The following is an 18,617-nucleotide window of genomic DNA, read 5'->3' as shown; positions in this document are numbered from 1 at the left end:
TTCGAGCCCCAGATTAGGCAAAATATTCCTGCGGGTTGGACTAGATTATCATTGTGGCCACTTTCAACTCTACACTTCTATGATTCTATGTACTCTAGTTAAAGGGTCACTCTGCAGCAACAAGACTGACAAGACCTTTATCTGCCTGATGCCTTAGAGAGCAAGTGCCCATGCGACAAGGATGCACTGGGATGTGCTTTGGTGCAAGATAAGGCAACTTCATTTATTCATACAGTGAACTAGAAAGTCATATTTTTGTCCCCTGCCCTCAAGTTTCAAGCTGTTCATAAGGCATTGTTCATGTAAGGAGAAGGAAGCTTTGCCAAAAGCTGAAGTACAAATGATCTGGCTGGGGTGGGAGGTGGGCATTGCTGAAACAATTGACAGCTTTTCTGGAGATCTTATATGCGTCTGCTGTGTTCCTTCCTTTCCATTTCTCTCCCACTTTCTCCCCCTGAAGATGTGACACCTTATCATGCCTATATTAAACAGGAACTCCTCCATGCTCACAAGAAGAAATTCTCAGGCCCACATGCCCAGTCAAAGGAGAAAAGGAGTAGGATCCCCTCAGCACTTCCCTCTCTGTCACACCGTTGTGCTTGTCACACTGTTGTGCAAGAATGCGTAAAGCTTGCATGAGTCAGCTCCCAGTAAACATGACAAAATGACTAAAACCTTTCCAAAGCCAGGGAAAACTAAAGCTACAGGGTTTGACTATAGGGCTTTTCGTTTTTGGCCTGGGTTTAAATAATTCAAAGGGAACAGAGGAGAGAGTAGGCGGCAGCCTATGTTACTTAGGGAGTTCTAAATACAGGTCAGCCCCATCTTCCAGCAGCTGCAGGGTAAGTTGAGTCAGTGCACTGGTTATTTCTTTGTCATTCCTCCACAGTCAGCAGAAGTCAAACAGTGCAGAATGAGTAAAAGCAAGCAAGTCTGAGAATCTTAAATGAGACTTTTTTACCTTTCTTGAGGGAGTATGAGATGGAGTACCTTAAGGGAGGGGTAGTACCTCTGATGGGGGACATTTCCTTCTGGGGTTGTTTGTCACCTTTGGTCCCCACTCTGAACTCAGCTCTCACCTGTGGCTCCTAAAAGTTGCCAGGATGTGGCCACCCACCATAAATGGCTTCGACTGGCCAGCTAAACTAGGCAAGGGTAGCCAACGGATCTCAAACCCTCTGTGAATTATGGACTTCCCCTGCATGTGAAGACAGGCTCCGGTGTATTAAATGCACAAGATCAATTGTGGGTCCAATGGTCAAGAAGGTGGCTGCTGCACATGCTGTAGAGGGAAGTGAGGTGCTGATGGAGCTCATCAGCCTGGGAAGTAGCTCATCTAGAAGGAGGAAAATTCTGATCCTAAATCTCTATTGCCTTGTGGGATATCTTCAGGAGAAGAAATGGCTAAGGAGTGAACTCTACAATCCAGAGAGGAGCTCCTTCAACAGTTGGATGGTGCCTTGTAGGCCTCCTTCCAGCAACTCCTGCAGCCAAGTGGGTGCCTAACTAATTAATCTGCTTTGTTTTGGACTACATCCAAAAGATGAGCCCAGGACCTCCATGCACACTGCCTAGGCTTGTACCCCAGGGCACTGGTGGAGGAAGAGGAGTGTGGGGGAGCACACCACCACCAGCAGCGTGATCCCGGTGGGGTGCCATCACGGCTGCCTCCCCACCCACACTGGGTGCCACGCCCCTGCAGGCAACGCACCATGCCCCCAGGACACACGCCAGCCCCGCCCCCGCCTGCTCTCTGCCACACCCCCCTGGTGCCGGAGCATGAAGCTCTGCCACTGCCCCAGGGAGGTCACTTTGGTGCTGCTAAGGCAGCATTTTGATTCCACACCCAGAGGCACACTCCATTGTCTCTCGACAGAAGAATGCCAACAACCTGAGGTCCAAATGCAGCCCAGGTCATGGACCTCCATGTGGCCCAACCCCATCTTCAGTCACCCCTCATCACTGTCCCTGCTTCATATCTTACTTCACTGTCTTTGCTTGGCTAGATGGCACTTTGAACTCTCATTGCTGACTCTGGCTCACCTGGGTTTTGGATAGAAAAACAGGTGAGAGAATTTATTGTAGAACCTGGCCCGCTGTGCAAAGGAAAAATATACATTAATTAATTCAGTCTCTTTCAACCTCTGGCTCTGCCCACCCCTGGCGTGTAGCCCCCAAATGGGTGCCCAGAAGGGAATGTGACCCTCAGGCTGAAAAAGGTTCCCCAACCTTACACTCTCTCTCTGTAAAATACCTGTGTTTTGACATAGAGGCTGCAGGGCATTCTTTCTGGCTTCTGCTTTTTATATTGAGCACAAAAGACATGTTCACACAACCACCTTATTTACAAAGCAGTTTTACATTTTATTATATTCCATTGTACAACTTTACATGGTACCGTATTCAAGTTCATTCTTTTCAGTACAAGGTGATTTGATAAATGCCTTTTGGTGTATTCCATAGGTTTTAAGAATGCAACAACAACAACAACAAAAGATACAAGAAGGAAAGCATATCATAGAGGCACTTTCACAGTCTCTGAATTAAGCAAGTACCCTGTTTGAAAGCCAGTTGATTCTGCTTAAACAAAGAAAAATATTGAGACCATTTTGTTCACGTGTCTGGAGGTTAACATCTTTCAGGCAACAGTCCCAAGTATTCCTGAGAAAGATCTGTAGAATGTCAAGAGTCACTTCCAAGTTTCTTTTTAAACGTCGAACGTAGATCTAAGTGAGCCATAGCCATTGCCTGAAGTTCCACTTATTGCACAGAACACATGTAAGGTGTTGTGCATCCATGAGGACTGAATGGTATCTTCTTGGTACATCTAAAAAAACCCCAAAGCTGAGTTAGCAAATTAAGCAAAAACCTTATCTGTTCCTAACAGCAACAAAAATTGTTTCAACAACAACACAAAAGGAAATGTAGAATGGTGTTACCCAACCTGGTCTTCAAAGCTGTTATTGCAAAGGCAGCATTAAAAGAAAACAAACGAGAATAGGAAAGAGAAGTTATTTAGCAATGATGTCTACTATGCTCTCAAAATAACCCCAGAGCTAGAAGGGGTTCAGAAGATCATCTGATCAAATACTTGTAAGATTAAGACATTATTAATTCTCCTGAAAGCTTCCAACAAAGAAAATCCCATAAGTGCTCTAAATAGCTTGTTCCACTTCTAGTTCTCAAAATTAGAAGGAGTTTCCTAATAATTAGGTTTGGGTTCTTGCTGAATTCTACCTTAGAATTGTACAGGGTCACACCTAAAGGGTCAATGCAGCATTCCAGAACCTAGAAATTGCTCTGGAAGTGGTAAAAACCACTTTCTTTTATTTAGTAACAAAGGAATTCCCTTCTACTGAGTCAGACCATTGATTCATTAGCTCAGAAGTGTCTGCATTGCATGCAAGTGGCTCTCCAGGGTTTCAGACAGGAGTCTCTTCCTGTTTCAGCAGGAGACACCGGAGGCTGAATCTAGAACTTTCTGCTTGCATTGTTTCCAATGAGGTTCTGTGTAGGAAGACGCCCCACAACCAAATTGGATCACGTTCAGTGCCATTATTCTTCACAAGTTTCTATCGCACCCTGTTTCAAAGATTCATGGCAGGCTAGATCATCTCTGGGAGCCATTTTGGAATGCCTTATCCAAGTGTGGTACTTGGACTCCTGGTTAAAAGCAAAGAGGTCTGCAGGGCAGATCAAAGCAAACACAAACCCAGTACTGACACCCACACTCAGCCCCCTGAAATATTTCCCTGTCAGACTGCTGAGTTTGGCATCCATGCATGGGCATAGCCACAGGTAGGAATGGCATGGAAACAGAAAATGTCTACTCGTGTCTACAAAGTCACTAATTCCTTTTCTGTCTGTCAGGAGTAGCTATGTATAAGATAGTTCATAGCCCCAGGGGCGCATAATCTGTGGCCCTCCAGATGTTGCTGAAATAAAACTCCCACCATTTCTGACCATTAGCCATGTGGGCTGATGGGAGTTTGGAGTTTAACAACATCTGAAAGACCACATGTTCCCCACCCAGTCTTAACCAAGCACCTCCTGTCTTACTAGTGTTCAAGATGGTGTAGGGGAGGTAGAGGGAGACCACCTCCTCCTGGCCAATTTTTGCTAACTATTGGCCTCCCAAAAAAAAGTCATTTAAGGGGGGCTCTCTGCCCCCCCTGTAGGGCAAGCACTGTGTGTCCCTACTAACCCTTACAACTAGCAGAGGAAGAGAAGTGAAATTTTGGCCTTTTAGAATAACAGATACATGAAGAACAGAAGTTAGAAGGAACCTTCTAATATTAACAACCTGATGGAAGAGAAGAAAAGGCAAATAAAATATATCCTTTTTGATTTAAATTATCTTTCCCCTCTGTAGTGGGCATAACAAATTATTCACATCTTGAATCAACTAATTAAAAACTGGGATACCTTTTTAAAAGTGGGGCATATCCAGCTATTTGCTGTTTTTAGGTGGAAATGAATAGTACGTGGCAAATTCTAATCACACAGTTATAGTAGATTGAGAGGTCTCGCAGACTTTCTGCAATAAGGAAAGTGAGGAGCAGGGGAAACGCACTGGACATAAATGTCATCTAACTTCTCTGCAAACATAGAATGAATGCTCAATAAATAATCAACGTTGTCTGATCTCCCTTCAAACAAATCAGGACAAATGCTTAATAAACAGGTCAACTGGGATAAGTGGAGCTTACTCTTTAAGTTACCTGGGTGTTAATATTGTGAGCCATTAACTTTCCTGTTCAACACACTTCCATTAATCAAAAATACCAGAAATATTCTTTAGTGCTCTGGTTCATGTCAAGATTTGCTGTAGTTGAGGAAAAGAACAGTCTGGCATTTCTTTACAGAGTACAGAAGCAGTGCAACCAGAGATTAAGGAAGCTAGACTTTCTGGTAGAGAGTTATATTTCCACTGGATATGCTACCAGTGCTGCTGCTGTTGTGATATTTATCATTCCTTTATGGTTCTCCCTCATCTTTCCTCAAAGGACAGAGCAAAGTACATGGCTCCCCCTCTGCCCAGTTTTGGCCGCACAGCAGCCCTGCATGGTGGGCTGGGCTGGAAGATTATGACTGGCCCAAGCTCACCCTGTGAGCTTTGTGGCCAAATAAGAGATCTGACCCTGGGTCTCCCTCGTCCTAGTCCAACATGCTCACCCATCTCTCTCCATCCTGGTGCCTTTCAAATGCTTTGAACTGCAACTCTAATCATCATAATCCCTGACTGTGGGCCATGCTGGCTGGGGCAGATGGGCATTGTAGTCTAAAGCATCAGGAGGACATCAGGTTGGGGAAAGCTGCTCTATCTGCCGCACTCCTGCTGGCTTCTGGTGACAACGTTCCAGATATGCTGAGACGTGTTGTACAAAAGAACACCAGTCCAAAGTTCAGAGCAGTAAAAGAGCAACCGGCCCCACACCACACCAGCAGTGGTGAGGGCAAATGGTGGACTCCCTGCTTTTCTTCAGAATGCCACATCTTTCAAGTTGAGACACAGTGTGGTCACCCATCTGCTGGGCTTGATTGCCAAATCAAGGAACCTGTCCAAAACGGTGCAAGACTTGTACCCTAGACCTAGTCATTGTGTTTTTGCCAGTAGGTGACCTCTTGAGGGGTTTTCCCTACCCTACTAATAATTTTAAAAACCAAGTATAGTTTTAAGAAACTTCGGGGTAACTAAGAGCCACCCAACTGACTGAATTTTTAAAGCCCCAAACCTTTATTTCTGGTAAGTCATTGTGTGGCTTTTTCTATAACCCTGTCTTGGAGTCACAGCCTGCTCCAAGAATGTGCAGCCCCACTTCCTGTTTTGCAAGTGTGGTTCAAGAGTTCTCCTAAATGACAACAGATGTTCAAATCTGGGCTTTGCAGGATTTGGGTTTTTTGTTTTAAATCAAAGTAAGACCTGAGTGGGGTTTGGGAAATACCTGAGTGGATGATTTGTATTAGGGGAACAGAACGAGAGAGGCTTATAGGGTATAAATGAGAAGACTGTGGCCTTCAGAGATGGTGGGTCTTTCAACTCGCATGAACCCTACAATATCTGGAGGGACACCAACTCCCCATCAACTCTAGGAGGGTAGGAGATCTTCCATGCTGAATGTTACACAGTCTGTGAATGCTGGAAGCAAGAAAATCCAGCACTTTTGGTTTGGAGCTTGAAGCAGACACTGCTCACACGATTTCCAAACTTTTCAAATCCAGGAGGAGGAATAGAAGTATACTTGCTTTCTTAAAGTTCGTTTGGGATCTTGCGTTGGATCTGCACAGGGGATATGCTCTGTACAGCACCCATCACAACCACCTTCATTTTTAAGACTTAAAACTGCAATTGGCTATTTGCCCAAATGCTGTTAGCTTTTTCAGTTTCTCTAAATGTTGTTCCTTAGTGTTCAAAAGAACTTTGTGGATCTTTGAAGCTTCTTGAGCATCCTCTTTAAGTATGTAACTACTAGGATAGGCTGCATCAGATCATCTGCAGTTTCCCCCACCCACCAAACACCCAAGACAGGCAAACTATGGGAAGCTTTTTTGAATAACAATCTGGAGTGCATCAAAAATGACAGCCTGTTCCAAACTGACTCCTAATGACCCCATTACTTGAGAGATCTTTTTTAGAAGTTTGTTTTCCCTATTTGAATATTAACGGAATGCAGAAGCCGTTCCGTCATCCACATGCAAATAAAACAGCAGAAAACTGGGAGGGAATTGTGGGTGCGTTATCACAGTGTGTCTCTGGAGATATGTTCAACCTCTAAACACTTTCAGTACTGAGAAGCCAATTTGCATTGTTTTAATTTTGTTTATAATGTGCCCTGGAGGCTATGTACAGAAGGGCAGCGTTATAGATTCCCAGGCAGGCAGGCAGGCTGGCCCTCTTCAGGGATTTCAGGGGAGGGGGAAGGGGAGAAAGTGAAAGCTGACTGTCAGTCAAGCAGGCCAGAAGAAAGGCCAGGGCCCCAAATTGACAGTGGCTGGTGTTCACATGCCAAACATGTACCCCAGTTCTGCACTCCTGTCCAGCCTCCAGCTATTTACTGAATGTGGGTGCCCGTTTTTCATTTTGTTTTGCTGTGATTCCTATCATGGTTTGCTTTCTCTGAAGAACTCTCAGCTTTCAAACAGCAGAGGAACCAAGCATGTCAGATCCAAAGTTGAGCCAAAATTCAGCAAGGAGGTACACTATGTGCACAGTCAGTGGCGTAGCGTGGGTTGTCAGCACCCGGGGCAAGGCAAGTAATTTGCGCCCCCTCTGCCCTAGGGGCAGAGAGCTGCGAGTGTGAGCACCCCCCCCAGATGTTGCGCCCGGTGCAGCCGGCCCCCCCTGCACCTCCCACGCTACGCCACTGTGCGCAGTTGTCCTAAAATCACCCTCTGAGCATACCTTTTTCTCATTGTCATTTTGCATTTCACTTGGCTGGTGATGTCTGTAAACCCCCCCCCCCAATAAAGGCACTACATGATGATGAGGTGCTGTTCCTAGACCCCCATATTTCATCCCCGCAGCATAATGCCTCCTGTGAATGTGGGGAGTGAAACTGGAGAGGCCAAAGTCAGGGGGAGACATTTCAGCCCAGCCCTAACAACTGCCTCAACAGGGCATGTTGGAGGTCACATCATCATAACCTTCAGTCACTGTTTGTGTGCACTGTTTTATTCTAACTGCAGATTCTAGATTACCACATTGCAGAGTATGGATGGTGATGATGATTGCTGTGCTGCTCTGATCCTGAAAGGATATCCAATTTACACAAGCACACCCCATTAAAAAATCGGCCTAGTGTTGGCATCACAGCTGCTCAGTGTTGGCATCAGCACCGGCCAGCTGTCACACTTTGCCAGGGTCCATGGCTTAGGACTCTCCTGTGGTTTCTTTTCTTTTTTCTTTTCTTTTCAAAGGCCTGGTCCTGCACTATGAGCAGTGCCAGGTAGCTGGATCAAGCTGTCATTTTAAGTTTCCCACAACGCTGATGTGGCATCAACATTCTAGGGGATTATGGTAATTTAAAATGATGGCTAGAGCCATCGGCTGGACTCCTGCCCACTGACCAGGGCCCACTGACATAAGGAGGGGCAGCAACAGAGATTAGGGTGCCCAGGACCCGCTCAAACCTGGTATTGACTTTTGCTACACAATGACAATCCAAGGAACCTTTGACCCTTTCCCTAGATTACAGCTTTAACCAAGCTTAATAAACTTGTGTAAATGGCATTTGCTCACATTCTCGCTCCTCTTTTTTCTCCCTCTGTTGTTTCCCAACTGTATATTTCATATATTAATTTTGTGGAACAGGGACTTGTTAATGTTGCCAAGGTGCCAAGGAGACTGATAGTATAAGTATAAGGATTCTTGTTAATCATCAGCGTAATAATCATCATAATAATGAAAATCAATAGCCACATATCTTGATGCCTTGGCTGGGAGAGGCTCTGTGTACATTTACTTTCAGAGCTGCCAGCCTGGACTCTCTACCTGTTCGTGGATGATGTCTGAAAGCTCTTTCACCATGTCCCTGAAGTTGGACTTCAGCTCTTCATGGTATTCTGCCTGGTCCTCCTTGATTAGGCGCTCGTTGAGCTCAAGGGCAATTCCACAGGCCTGAATAAACTTCCTGTTGAGAGAAAACAGAATTTATGGGACCTCGGCTGACTCATGTAAGCAGTGGAGCTGCAAAACAAATAGGCGTGTGCATTGACTTTGGCACTTGCGATACTAAGACGGCCTAGTGCGCAGGTGACTGATGAAGACCTGGATAACAACCTTTTCTAGTACTGTACCTTTCTCTAGGCAAAGGAATATGGGTCATATTCTTAAAACATTTATATCCTGTCTTTTGTAATGCCCCACAAGGAGACATCTAATGCTACAATAAAAGAGCATACATGATAAACCTGGCACCATTGCTGTCAGTCTTTAAGTGGGTAGGATTTGCCCTTATTATTTTATAAAAATATTTATATATTGCTATTTATATTAAAAAAGTGGTTTGCCACAATTATAATATAAAACTACACAATAAAAACCATGTAAAAAGTTAAAATCAGTAATCAGCTCTTAATATGGTTTTGGATGAGCATTTTATGTATTTTGTATTGTCCACTGCTTAATTTTTTTCTGTTTTTAAATTGCTACTATTTATTGTATTTTATTTTGTTAGGTGGCTTTGAGACTTTTTCTTTCATATAGAGCGACTTACAAATGTAACTATTATTATTATTAAATTATAATGATAATAATTCTGAGTTGTGTGACTGAAATGTCTCACCACTTTTAATTCAGGGAGAAAGACTGCTTCCCCACAGCTCTCAGGAAAACTGCCTTGGAGTCAATTATGTAAATCTAGCTCAGGGGTTGGCAAACTAAGGCCAGCAGGCTGGATGAGGCCCACCAGGCTCGTAAATCTGGCCCGCGGACCCTGCCGCCCACTCAGTCAGTGCCCGGACTGAGCTAAAGTGGCGCAGCGCAGCATTTCCTTGAAAAGAAGCCACAGGCGCCTCACCACCTGGGGACTGACTTCCGTGATGATGGCACGGCTTGGGATTGGCTGTAGGAAGCTCCTGCAGTCAATCCGAAGCTGCAGACGCCTCTGGGCAGGCGGCGACGCTGGCAAGGCTTCCGATTGGCAATCCGAAGCCTCGCCGACTGTGCGAGGACAGAGAGGCCAGCAGGCGGGCGGCGTTGTGACAGGTGCGTCGCGGGGCTTCAGCTGGAGCTTGTTGCACCTGGCTTGTCGCTGCTGCTGGTGGCGCACTCGGCAGCCGCACTGGGGCAGCTGGAGGGTGAGTTGTGCGCCACCTGCCCGGCGCTCTGCATGTGCGGCCTGCCCGCCAACCTGGACTAGGACAACGGGCCACAGTGTGTGGTGCACGCCGCCTGGGAGCTCTGCAGGGGTGGGCTGATGGATTGGCTGCTTCTCGTCATCAACGCTGGTGAGCGGGCAGTGCTGAGATGCGTTCCTGAGTGCGTGCAGAGTGTGTTCCTCCTCCAGGTCCAGTGGCAGCTGCGGGACTGGCTTGCAAGGTATTTATATTTTTCAAAATATAGTCCAGCCCCCCACAAGGTCTGAGGGACAGTGGACCGACCCCCCTAATGAAAATGTTTGCTGACCCCAGATCTAGCCTCTTATACTGTAGAATGTTATACTGTTCAAAGTCAGCCTCTCCAAACCTGGTGCGCTCCGGATGTTGTTGTTTTTTTCCTATGGATGCATTGGCTGGGGCTGATGGGGATTATACTCCAAAACATATGGAGGGCACCAGGTTGGCAAATAAGCAGTGAAATAAGCATTGATATGCAGGGCAATGTGTCTCAATGGTGCTGACATTTGGACAAATTCCACATCCTGAGAATCTTTGCATTGTTGTTATATTTTACAAAACTAATTACACATTCCATAATGTGTAAAGATTAGCCTCGGATCCTAGGAAGCCCAGGAGGTTAAGGGGATGTTCCGGGTGGGGTGGGGGATTTGGAACACCACTTCCCTCTACACCCTTCTCCACAAAAAAATAGAAGAGACAAGTACATGTTCCTGCATTTGATTTGGTTCTGTTTTGTGTGTGCAGAGTACAGAAGGCCCTTGGCATGTTGGGATTATGCCCACTTCCCAGCAGCGTAGTGGGAAGGACTCTGTCCCCTGCAGTTTCATAGAAAGTCTGTTAGGTGGGCTCCAAAGTATCATTTGAAGGCACAGGGGACAGTCACCTCACTCCAACTATGTGGGTCTGGACAGTGCTTGGATGGGAGTGTGCTTGAGATCCCTCCTACACACTTCCTTGGGTCCCATCACAGATGAGAAATAAACATAATAGATTAAAATAAAACATAACTACCTGAACATTTCTTTCAGTTCGTTCACCTTCTTGCTGGGATATTTGCTGGAGTGCTTGTCATCTAGGAAAGCCCGTGCATAGGCTAGTGGGCCAGCATTGACCTAAGAAAAATTAAAACACAGAATTAAATTCCTACAGATTTCAGACAAAAATCAGAAATTTCAGAGAAAAAGCAGAGAAGATTCTAGGAGGACCCCTTCTGCGTCGAAAAGTTCTTTTGGTCCAGCCTTCCTTCCTCCCACAGTGGCCAGCAGCAGCCATTTCCTCCTTCTGTCACTGTTATTCAGAGGTTCCATTTTGCCATCACCACTAATAAATAAAGCCCCCCTCCTCTTCCTCCATATTTGTCTACTTCCCCTTTTAAAGTAATCTAAGAGAGGTAATCAACACATCTTGTAACACTGCTTTCCATAAATTATTACACATTGTGTAAACAAGTACCGTCTTTTATCTATCCTCCTCCATCTGTCAATCAGAATACTTAAGAATTCCAGTGATGATTGTGGGAGGGTATGAGAGAAATGCCCCCACCCCATGCATGTTAAAAGCATGGAATGCTTCACAAATTGATTCCCAAACTTTCATGGCCTCTTGTTCTGATTCACATATGCCAAGTACAATCACTCATGCATGTATCCTTGGTGCCTGGGCACTGAATGTGGAAACTGATTCCATCCAGAAAAGCATTTGTACTTACTGTAAGGCAATGCAAGGTAACATGGAAGTTCTATCCATCTATCTAGATCTGCAACAGGTTATTCACCCACAGAAGGGAACATCATCCCTGGATGCTATTATGTCCAGTTCTGTGCACCACAATTTAAGAAGGATATTGACAAGCTGGAACGTGTGCAGAGGAGGGCGACAAAGATGATCAAGGGTCAGGAAACCAAGACTTATGGAGAATGATTGAGGGAGCTGGGTCTATTTAGCCTGGAAAAGAGAAGACTAAGAGGAGATATGAGAGCCATCTTCAGTGATCTCAAGGCCTGTCCTATGCAAGATGGAGCAAGCTTTTCTCCTGCTCCAGAAAGTGGGACTTGAACCAATGGCTTCAAGTTACAAGAAAGGAGATTCTGGTTAAACATCAGAAAGAACTTTCTGACAATAAGAGCTGCTTGGCAGTGGAACAGATTCCCTTGTGGACTCTCCTTCCTTGGAGGTTTTTCAGCAGAGGTTAGATGGCCACCTGTCATGGATGCTTTGGTTGAGATTCTTGCACTGCAGGGGGTTGACCTTGATGATTCTTGGGGGCTGTGCCTGTATCAACCGGCCATTGGTGCCTGGCACCTAGGGATGTTGGAAGGCAGAAAAGGGAGCAAAAATTGCCAATGTTTGCTCATATGTTGCATGTCTGGGACAGAAATTAAGCCAGTGAATATGATTAGTATTCACTGCTGTTGTTGCTTTTAGCTAGGAAATGATATGCAATTGATTATATTACCAATGCTCTTTGCCTTGCTTCTCCTTTGCATTCAAATGAATGGGGTAGAGTACACAATTTCCCTGCAGCAGACGGCAAGATTGTAGTTTTGGGTGGAAAATGAATTGCAGTGGAACGGAAAAAGGGCTGCATATGACAAATCCAGGGTGGAATGGAAAACAATGCATCCCAGCTAGCAGCTGAATACATGAACTGGCATCATCAAAAAGTAATTTGGGAACACGCACTTGTGTGAAGGCACCCCCAGCAGAGGAAGACAAGAAATGCAATAATTCCAAACTACAGAGACTCAAGTCTGGATGGGAGTAAGGAGATCACAGAGCCTAACCCTCTTGCTCTGAGGCATGGACACCCGCTTACTGTCAGCCCCTCTCTTAGATCAAGTGATGAAAACCAGACCAGTTTGACAGATGAAAATAAGAGGTGAGTGCTGTATAATAAATGCAAAATCTACAAGGTACAAAGATTTTTTGTGGGGTGTATGGGGTATTAAGGGATGGGGTAGTACCTCTGGTGGAGGACATGTCATACTCCTTGGGAAGTTTGTCACCTTTGGTCCCCACCCTGCACTCAGCTCTCACCTGTGGCTCATAGAAGCTGTCAGCATGAGACAGCGGCCACACCCTGGGAAATGGCTTTGACTGGCTGGCTAAACCAGGTGAGGGTAGCAAGGGGTCTCAAACCCCCAGTGAATTAGGAACTTCCCATGCATGTGAAGACAGGGAAGTATCCCATCTAGGAGAAGGAAAACTCTGATCCTAAACCTCTATTGCCCTGCAGGATATCTTCAGGAGAATAAATAGCTAAGACGTGAACCCTACACAAACCCAGAGTGGAGTCCCTAAGAGGGTTGGATGGCGCCTTGCACACCTCCTTCTGGCAACTCCTGCAGCCAAGCTGGTGCCAAACGTCTTGCTCTGATTCCCTTTGGACCATATCAGTGAGGCTGAGAGGGAGGGGTCTTGCCATCTGGGCTGACTAGGACCTTCACATGCACTGCACAGGCTTGCATCCTGGGGAGGTCACTTTGGTCTTGCTAATACAGTGGTTTGACTTCACCCCTGGAGGTGCCCTCCATTGTCTCTTGAGACAGATGGATGCCAACAACAAAGATGTGGAACACAAGATTGTCAGGTCTAGCCAGCTGAGCCTTGGAATTCCACTGTTCAGGTATGGCTTGGAGTCATAGACTCATAGTGGAGGAGGGGACCCTCCCCTTGAAGCTTTGGTTGGAATCAACATAGAATCAACTGAGACCCTATCTTTTCTGCCAGGCTGTTTAGAATAATAAGCGACACTTGGACTAAAGAAATTTTATACACTGGATAGAGGCCCATTTTTATTGAGGCTGGGTGGGATCCAACATTATCTGCTAGTACAAGGGCTCTTGAGCTAGTGGACGATTGAGTTTTAATATTACACAACTGTTGTGCTAGTGGAATCTTCTTGCTCAGTATTTCTGTCACTCCCATTGCAGTGTCCATCCTTACCATTCCTAAAGAACATACATAACAGCTTCACTCCTTTTGTACCTCTTAACTTAAATGTCCATGTTTCCAAGCCACTAATGGTAGTCAAACACAAACAGTGCATAAATACTCACAGCCCCAATCATGCCAAAGTGGCTGGGTGCCTTGTCTATTACCAGGGAAACCATTATTTATGTGGTGCCATTATGGTACACAGCACCTTATCGAGCAACATTTGCCAGGAAAACTGGTTGTTGTCTCATGCAGTTTAGAAAGAAAATTGCAATAGTGGGAAAGAAGATCCCAGGAAAACAAGGGAAGCGCCATTTATTTATTTAAAATGTTTGTTAGCCACTCTTTGCCGCTGGAGTCCAGGGCGACATACAAAGGTGTGAATAATGCTTAATTCGCACCATGATAACTGTAATTTAAAAACAGTAAAAAGGGACCCTTTGGTAAGAACGCGGGAGAGGGCCTTCTCGGTGGCTGCTCCCAGACTTTGGAAAGTCCTCCCTAGAGAAGTTAGACGGGCTCCCTTCTTGTTGTCCTTCCGCTGGCTTTTGGGAACTGTCTGGTTTTAATGAAAGGGTTGGTGCCATGCTGTTTTTATTGCAATTATCTGTATGTTTTTAATAGCTCTTTTATTTTTATATATAGATCTTTTAATAGATCTTTTTATATAGTTTTAATTCTATTAATGTTTAGTTGTTTTTTAATGATTCCCCTCTCCAATATGTTTTTAGCTGTTCTTATTTTATCTGTAAGCTGCCTTGAGTCCCTGTCAGGGAAAAAGGCAGGGTATAAATAAATATGCAATAATGATGATGATGATGATGATAAATTATTATAATGAGAAAGCAGACAAAACAAATTAAAACTGAAAACAATGGAGCAGCAAACTAGAAAAATATAAATAATCTTAAAGTCTAAAATGCCTGGGCAGACAAGGTGCTCTTTGTCTGGCAGCAACAAGCTGTCAGTGACAGGTGCGCCTCTTTGGCATCACAGCAGGAAAGGCCTGTTTGTTGTAGGAACATAGTGCACTAAGGAAACTTCAGAGGCTGCAGTTAGTGCAGAATGTGGCAGCTGGGCTGGAGAGAGGACCACATGTCATGAATCTTGAGAGCACGACACTGGCTGCCAGTGAGCTACTGGGATCAATCCACCACGTTAGTACAAAGCCCTAAGCAGCCTAGCACCCAAATACCCAAAAGATTGCCTCCCACAGTATCAACCTTCTCCGGTCCTACAACTGGCACAGAAGGCCCAGGGCTGCTAACAGATACCTAAGTTGAAACAAACGGAAAAGCAAAAGCATTCTGAAACAGATCAAGACATTCTTAAAACAATTGCAATTTATGAACCTGTAAATGCCATCACAGTTAAAAACATTCTAAAAACAATTGCAATTCAAAAACCTTCCATCCAATGATCTGATGTCAGTTGACGGTTTCTGAAAAAGCAAACTGGCCTCTAGCCAGCACACTGTTTCAATCAAGGTCATGAGGGTTCCAGTCTCATTTTAAATGAATTTGCTGGGGTTTCTTTTATGTGTGTGTTTAACTATTTTATTCTTAAATTTATCAGTCACTCCCCCCTCCCCCCGGCAAAAAGCAAGTCAGAATGACTTACAACAGTCATGTGGCAAAGCAACCCCTGATGTGATAGTTGTTTGAAGGTGATGAATAAATTGATGATGATGATGGGGGGGGGTGATTTATAGTGTGCCCAGCCACCAACCTGCACTGAAACGGAGCCTTGAAGCTTCAGCTGCAGTTGGATCATGTCAGCAGCTGCTGAAGTACACAGTTGCTGCAGCTCGGCCGCCTTGGCCTTGATTTCATCAGTTGCCACATCGATCGGCTTCAGATTGACTTGGTGCTCGTGACTGACGGGAATCCTCTTTTTGACATAGGGGAAGGAGTTGGCTGCTGGAAGGGGAGAGTAAACAAGAATGGCGGCATGTGCAGAAGGAGTCCTGCGTGGGTAGAGCCACATACCCAAACTTGTGACATTAGCTTTAGATAAACACTCCTTGCATGAATGGCCCCACAAGGTTCTAATTAATTAGATTCTTTTCAAAACCTCTTTTATCTATCTAAAACATTTTTTTTCCTGCTCTTGTGCAAAAAAACCAAACAAAAAAAAAACCCCAGGCTCCCAGGGCAACTCACAAATGCACTGGTAAGGCAGTCCCTGCCCTCATGCTTGTGATCTATAAACACATGGCATGAAAGGAAAATGGATTAAGAAGGAGGAGGGGAAAAAGCAAACTCAGATGGGTGTTATCTTTTGATCCCACATTCCTTCTCATGATGGGGAATTAAAAGCAGCTGACTGCATAAATCACCATCAAAACATGTTTTGTTGACATACATAGCATGGCCCTCTCTCCCTGCTGCCTGTACCCTTTCCCAGCATCTTAGAAGACGAATCTCACTGGTAAGGATCGTCCGCCTCTTGCACTGCTCTTCCACACTCCCATGTTTTTTCCCAGACAAAGTATATGGCGTCTCGAACACAAATCGGTTGATGTTGTGGTTCCTTTCAAAATCTGTCTTCCTCTCTGAGAGCTCTTTCTCATCAAAGTAGGGCTTCAGATAAGTCACTTGAATGTGTGCATACTTGGAGTCCAGGTCTTTGGCATTCACCTGAAGAAAGCGAGAAAACGAGTAAGGAAAGAGGCCCAGCCTAGCTCTGCACCACAATCAGGGATCGTGGACCAATAATCTAAGAACCACATGACCTGCTGCTCTCCTGCTGCTTTTCTTCCAGTGGCAGAAAATGAGTACTAAATTTGCACTATATCCCACTTGTTTCTAGAAGTGACTTATGTCATGTGAAAGCTCAAACATGTGGAACTTAACCATTTGGGAAATGTCATGGAAAGGGAATAAACTCTCATGTGAATGCTGCCTTCCAGTATATTTCTGGAAGTGGCTTTTATGTCATGTGAAATCTGAATTATAATGCTGACAGAAGTCAACTGTTGGGGAAATGTGCAAACAGAATAAATTGTCATATGAATGTACCCAGTCTTAGGTTTATTCCTGCATCGCTGTTGGATGACATCCCTGGCTAAAATTGGCTTTTCCTAGCCCAGCCTTCCAATCGGCCAAGAACTGTATAGAAATGCTTCCAAGGCAGCCAGCAAGGCAAGAGCTGCCTACCTCAAGCTCTCTGATTAGTTTTCCATGGGCAGACCCTTTCCCTGACAAAAATGGATCACCGTTTGTTATCTCCCTCCATCACAAGTGAGAGGCAGATCTCAGAACAACATCTCTATTCCTTTCTGCAATGCCTGCTCCTACATTGGTGGCGGGTGGCGCTGTGGTCTAAACCACAGAGCCTAGGGCTTGCTGATCGGAAAGTCGGCAGTTCGAATCCCCGTGACGGGGTGAGCTCCCATTGTTTGGTCCCTGCTCCTGCCCACCTAGCAGTTCGAAAGCACATCAAAGTGCAAGTAGATAAATAGGTACCGCTCTGGCCGGAAGGTAAACGGCGTTTCCGTGCGCTGCTCTGGTTTGCCAGAAGTGGCTTAGCCATGCTGGCCACATGACCCAGAAGCTGTATGCCTGCTCCCTCGGCCAATAAAGCGAGATGAGCGCCGCAACCCCAGAGTCGTCTGCGACTGGACCTAATGGTCAGGGGTACCTTTACTTTTACATTGTCTGAGGGTGGGCACTGCCAAGAGAGGGGAGGACTGCAAGCATTTCTGTGTCACCTTATTTGAGTCCTGGATGATTTTGACATTCTCTGCTCCAAATTTGTCCCCATAAAGTTTCAGCAGGCGGAAGGAGATCTCTGATAGACCTGTTAGCTTAGGCTCTTTGTAGATGTATTCCTTGCCATCCTCTTCTTCAAAGAAAGCCTTTGTTGATCAGAAATGCACAACAAACAACATGATTGGAAGGAATTTAAAAATGGTCGCAGTGACTACAAATCAAACATCTACCCTATGCTCAGAATTGCATTCCATGGGAGTGCATAGCAAGTGATGAATGTAGTGCTGGGTGCAGAATTTAGCTTTCCTAGATTCTCCTTTCCTAAAACAAGTTCCTAGTCCTCATGCTTGCGAGTGCGCGGCCAACGCCTACTGGAATAACAGATGTTAAAGGAGTAGATTAGTAAGAGTGAGTGGGAAAATAGAGAGGATTTAGCTCCCTTTCCCATCTTATAACTAGACAAAACCAGAATAAATTATGCAAAGCAGCAAGCAAAAGTGTGCAAAAGTGGTGCAAATTTCCCCAATCCACATGATTTATAAAGGTTATAGAAAGCAGCTTGTCCAGATGTAAATGTTGCATTCTGAACACAGGTTTTAATTTCCTTTGCCAAGCATAGCTACACCACTCACTTGTGCCTGTGGACAGCAAGGTAATTTCTAAAAATAATTTTTGCGATTTCTAATGCAGAGGGGAAAAAGACTAGTTTGCAAAGGCCACTCAAGATCAAGGCTTTTGGTGCTGATCGTGTCAGCTGTCAGTCTGGGGAACATAGGAGGCAGCTGCTTTATACCAGTCAGACCAAGGGTCCATCTCTGCATTGACCGGCAGCAGCTCTCCAGCAGCAAGCCCTCTGTGGAGATGTGGTTGGGGACTGGACCTGGGACCTTCTGCAACCAAAGCAGATGCTCTGCCACTGAGCGACTCCCCAAGCGACTGAGACACTTACCTGTCCATAAAAAGCAACTCGGAAATAAGTGCCCAGCAGCCTTTTTTTAGTCTGCATCACTTCCAGGATTTTAGTGTAAGCGCCGTGAAGTGTTCTGTACACTTGCGTAAGTTTCTGGAGACGAAGCAAAAACAGAATTGGCCAAATGGTTCAAGCCCTGCTGAAGCTCAAAGCCTGCT

General features: G+C 45.2%; 1 protein-coding gene across 5 annotated transcripts in view; it reads right to left on the bottom strand.

Annotated features, from left to right (window-relative positions):
- Positions 1–2,340: 2,340 nt before the first annotated feature.
- DOCK11 (dedicator of cytokinesis 11) overlaps positions 2,341–18,617 on the bottom strand; it is a 144,138-nt gene continuing 127,861 nt past the window's right edge. For 3 of the 5 annotated variants that reach the window (XM_077922587.1, XM_028714181.2, XM_077922588.1), the window contains 7 exons: positions 18,439–18,552; positions 17,489–17,635; positions 16,205–16,415; positions 15,505–15,695; positions 10,852–10,952; positions 8,492–8,630; positions 2,341–2,827 (listed from right to left, as the gene is read on the bottom strand). In XM_077922587.1, the coding sequence (XP_077778713.1) occupies positions 2,708–2,827; positions 8,492–8,630; positions 10,852–10,952; positions 15,505–15,695; positions 16,205–16,415; positions 17,489–17,635; positions 18,439–18,552 (1,023 nt within the window). In that variant the 3' untranslated portion in view covers positions 2,341–2,707. Of the gene's footprint in view, positions 2,828–2,944; positions 2,958–8,491; positions 8,631–10,851; positions 10,953–15,504; positions 15,696–16,172; positions 16,416–17,488; positions 17,636–18,438; positions 18,553–18,617 lie in introns of those variants that run through there. The other 2 variants (XM_077922589.1, XR_013391387.1) reach the window with 2 other exon arrangements.

This window comes from Podarcis muralis, chromosome Z (genome assembly GCF_964188315.1).
Source record: "Podarcis muralis chromosome Z, rPodMur119.hap1.1, whole genome shotgun sequence".
Lineage (NCBI taxonomy): Eukaryota > Metazoa > Chordata > Lepidosauria > Squamata > Lacertidae > Podarcis > Podarcis muralis.
The sequence above is the reverse complement of the archived record's forward strand: the minus strand, read 5'-3'. Positions and strand labels throughout refer to the sequence as shown.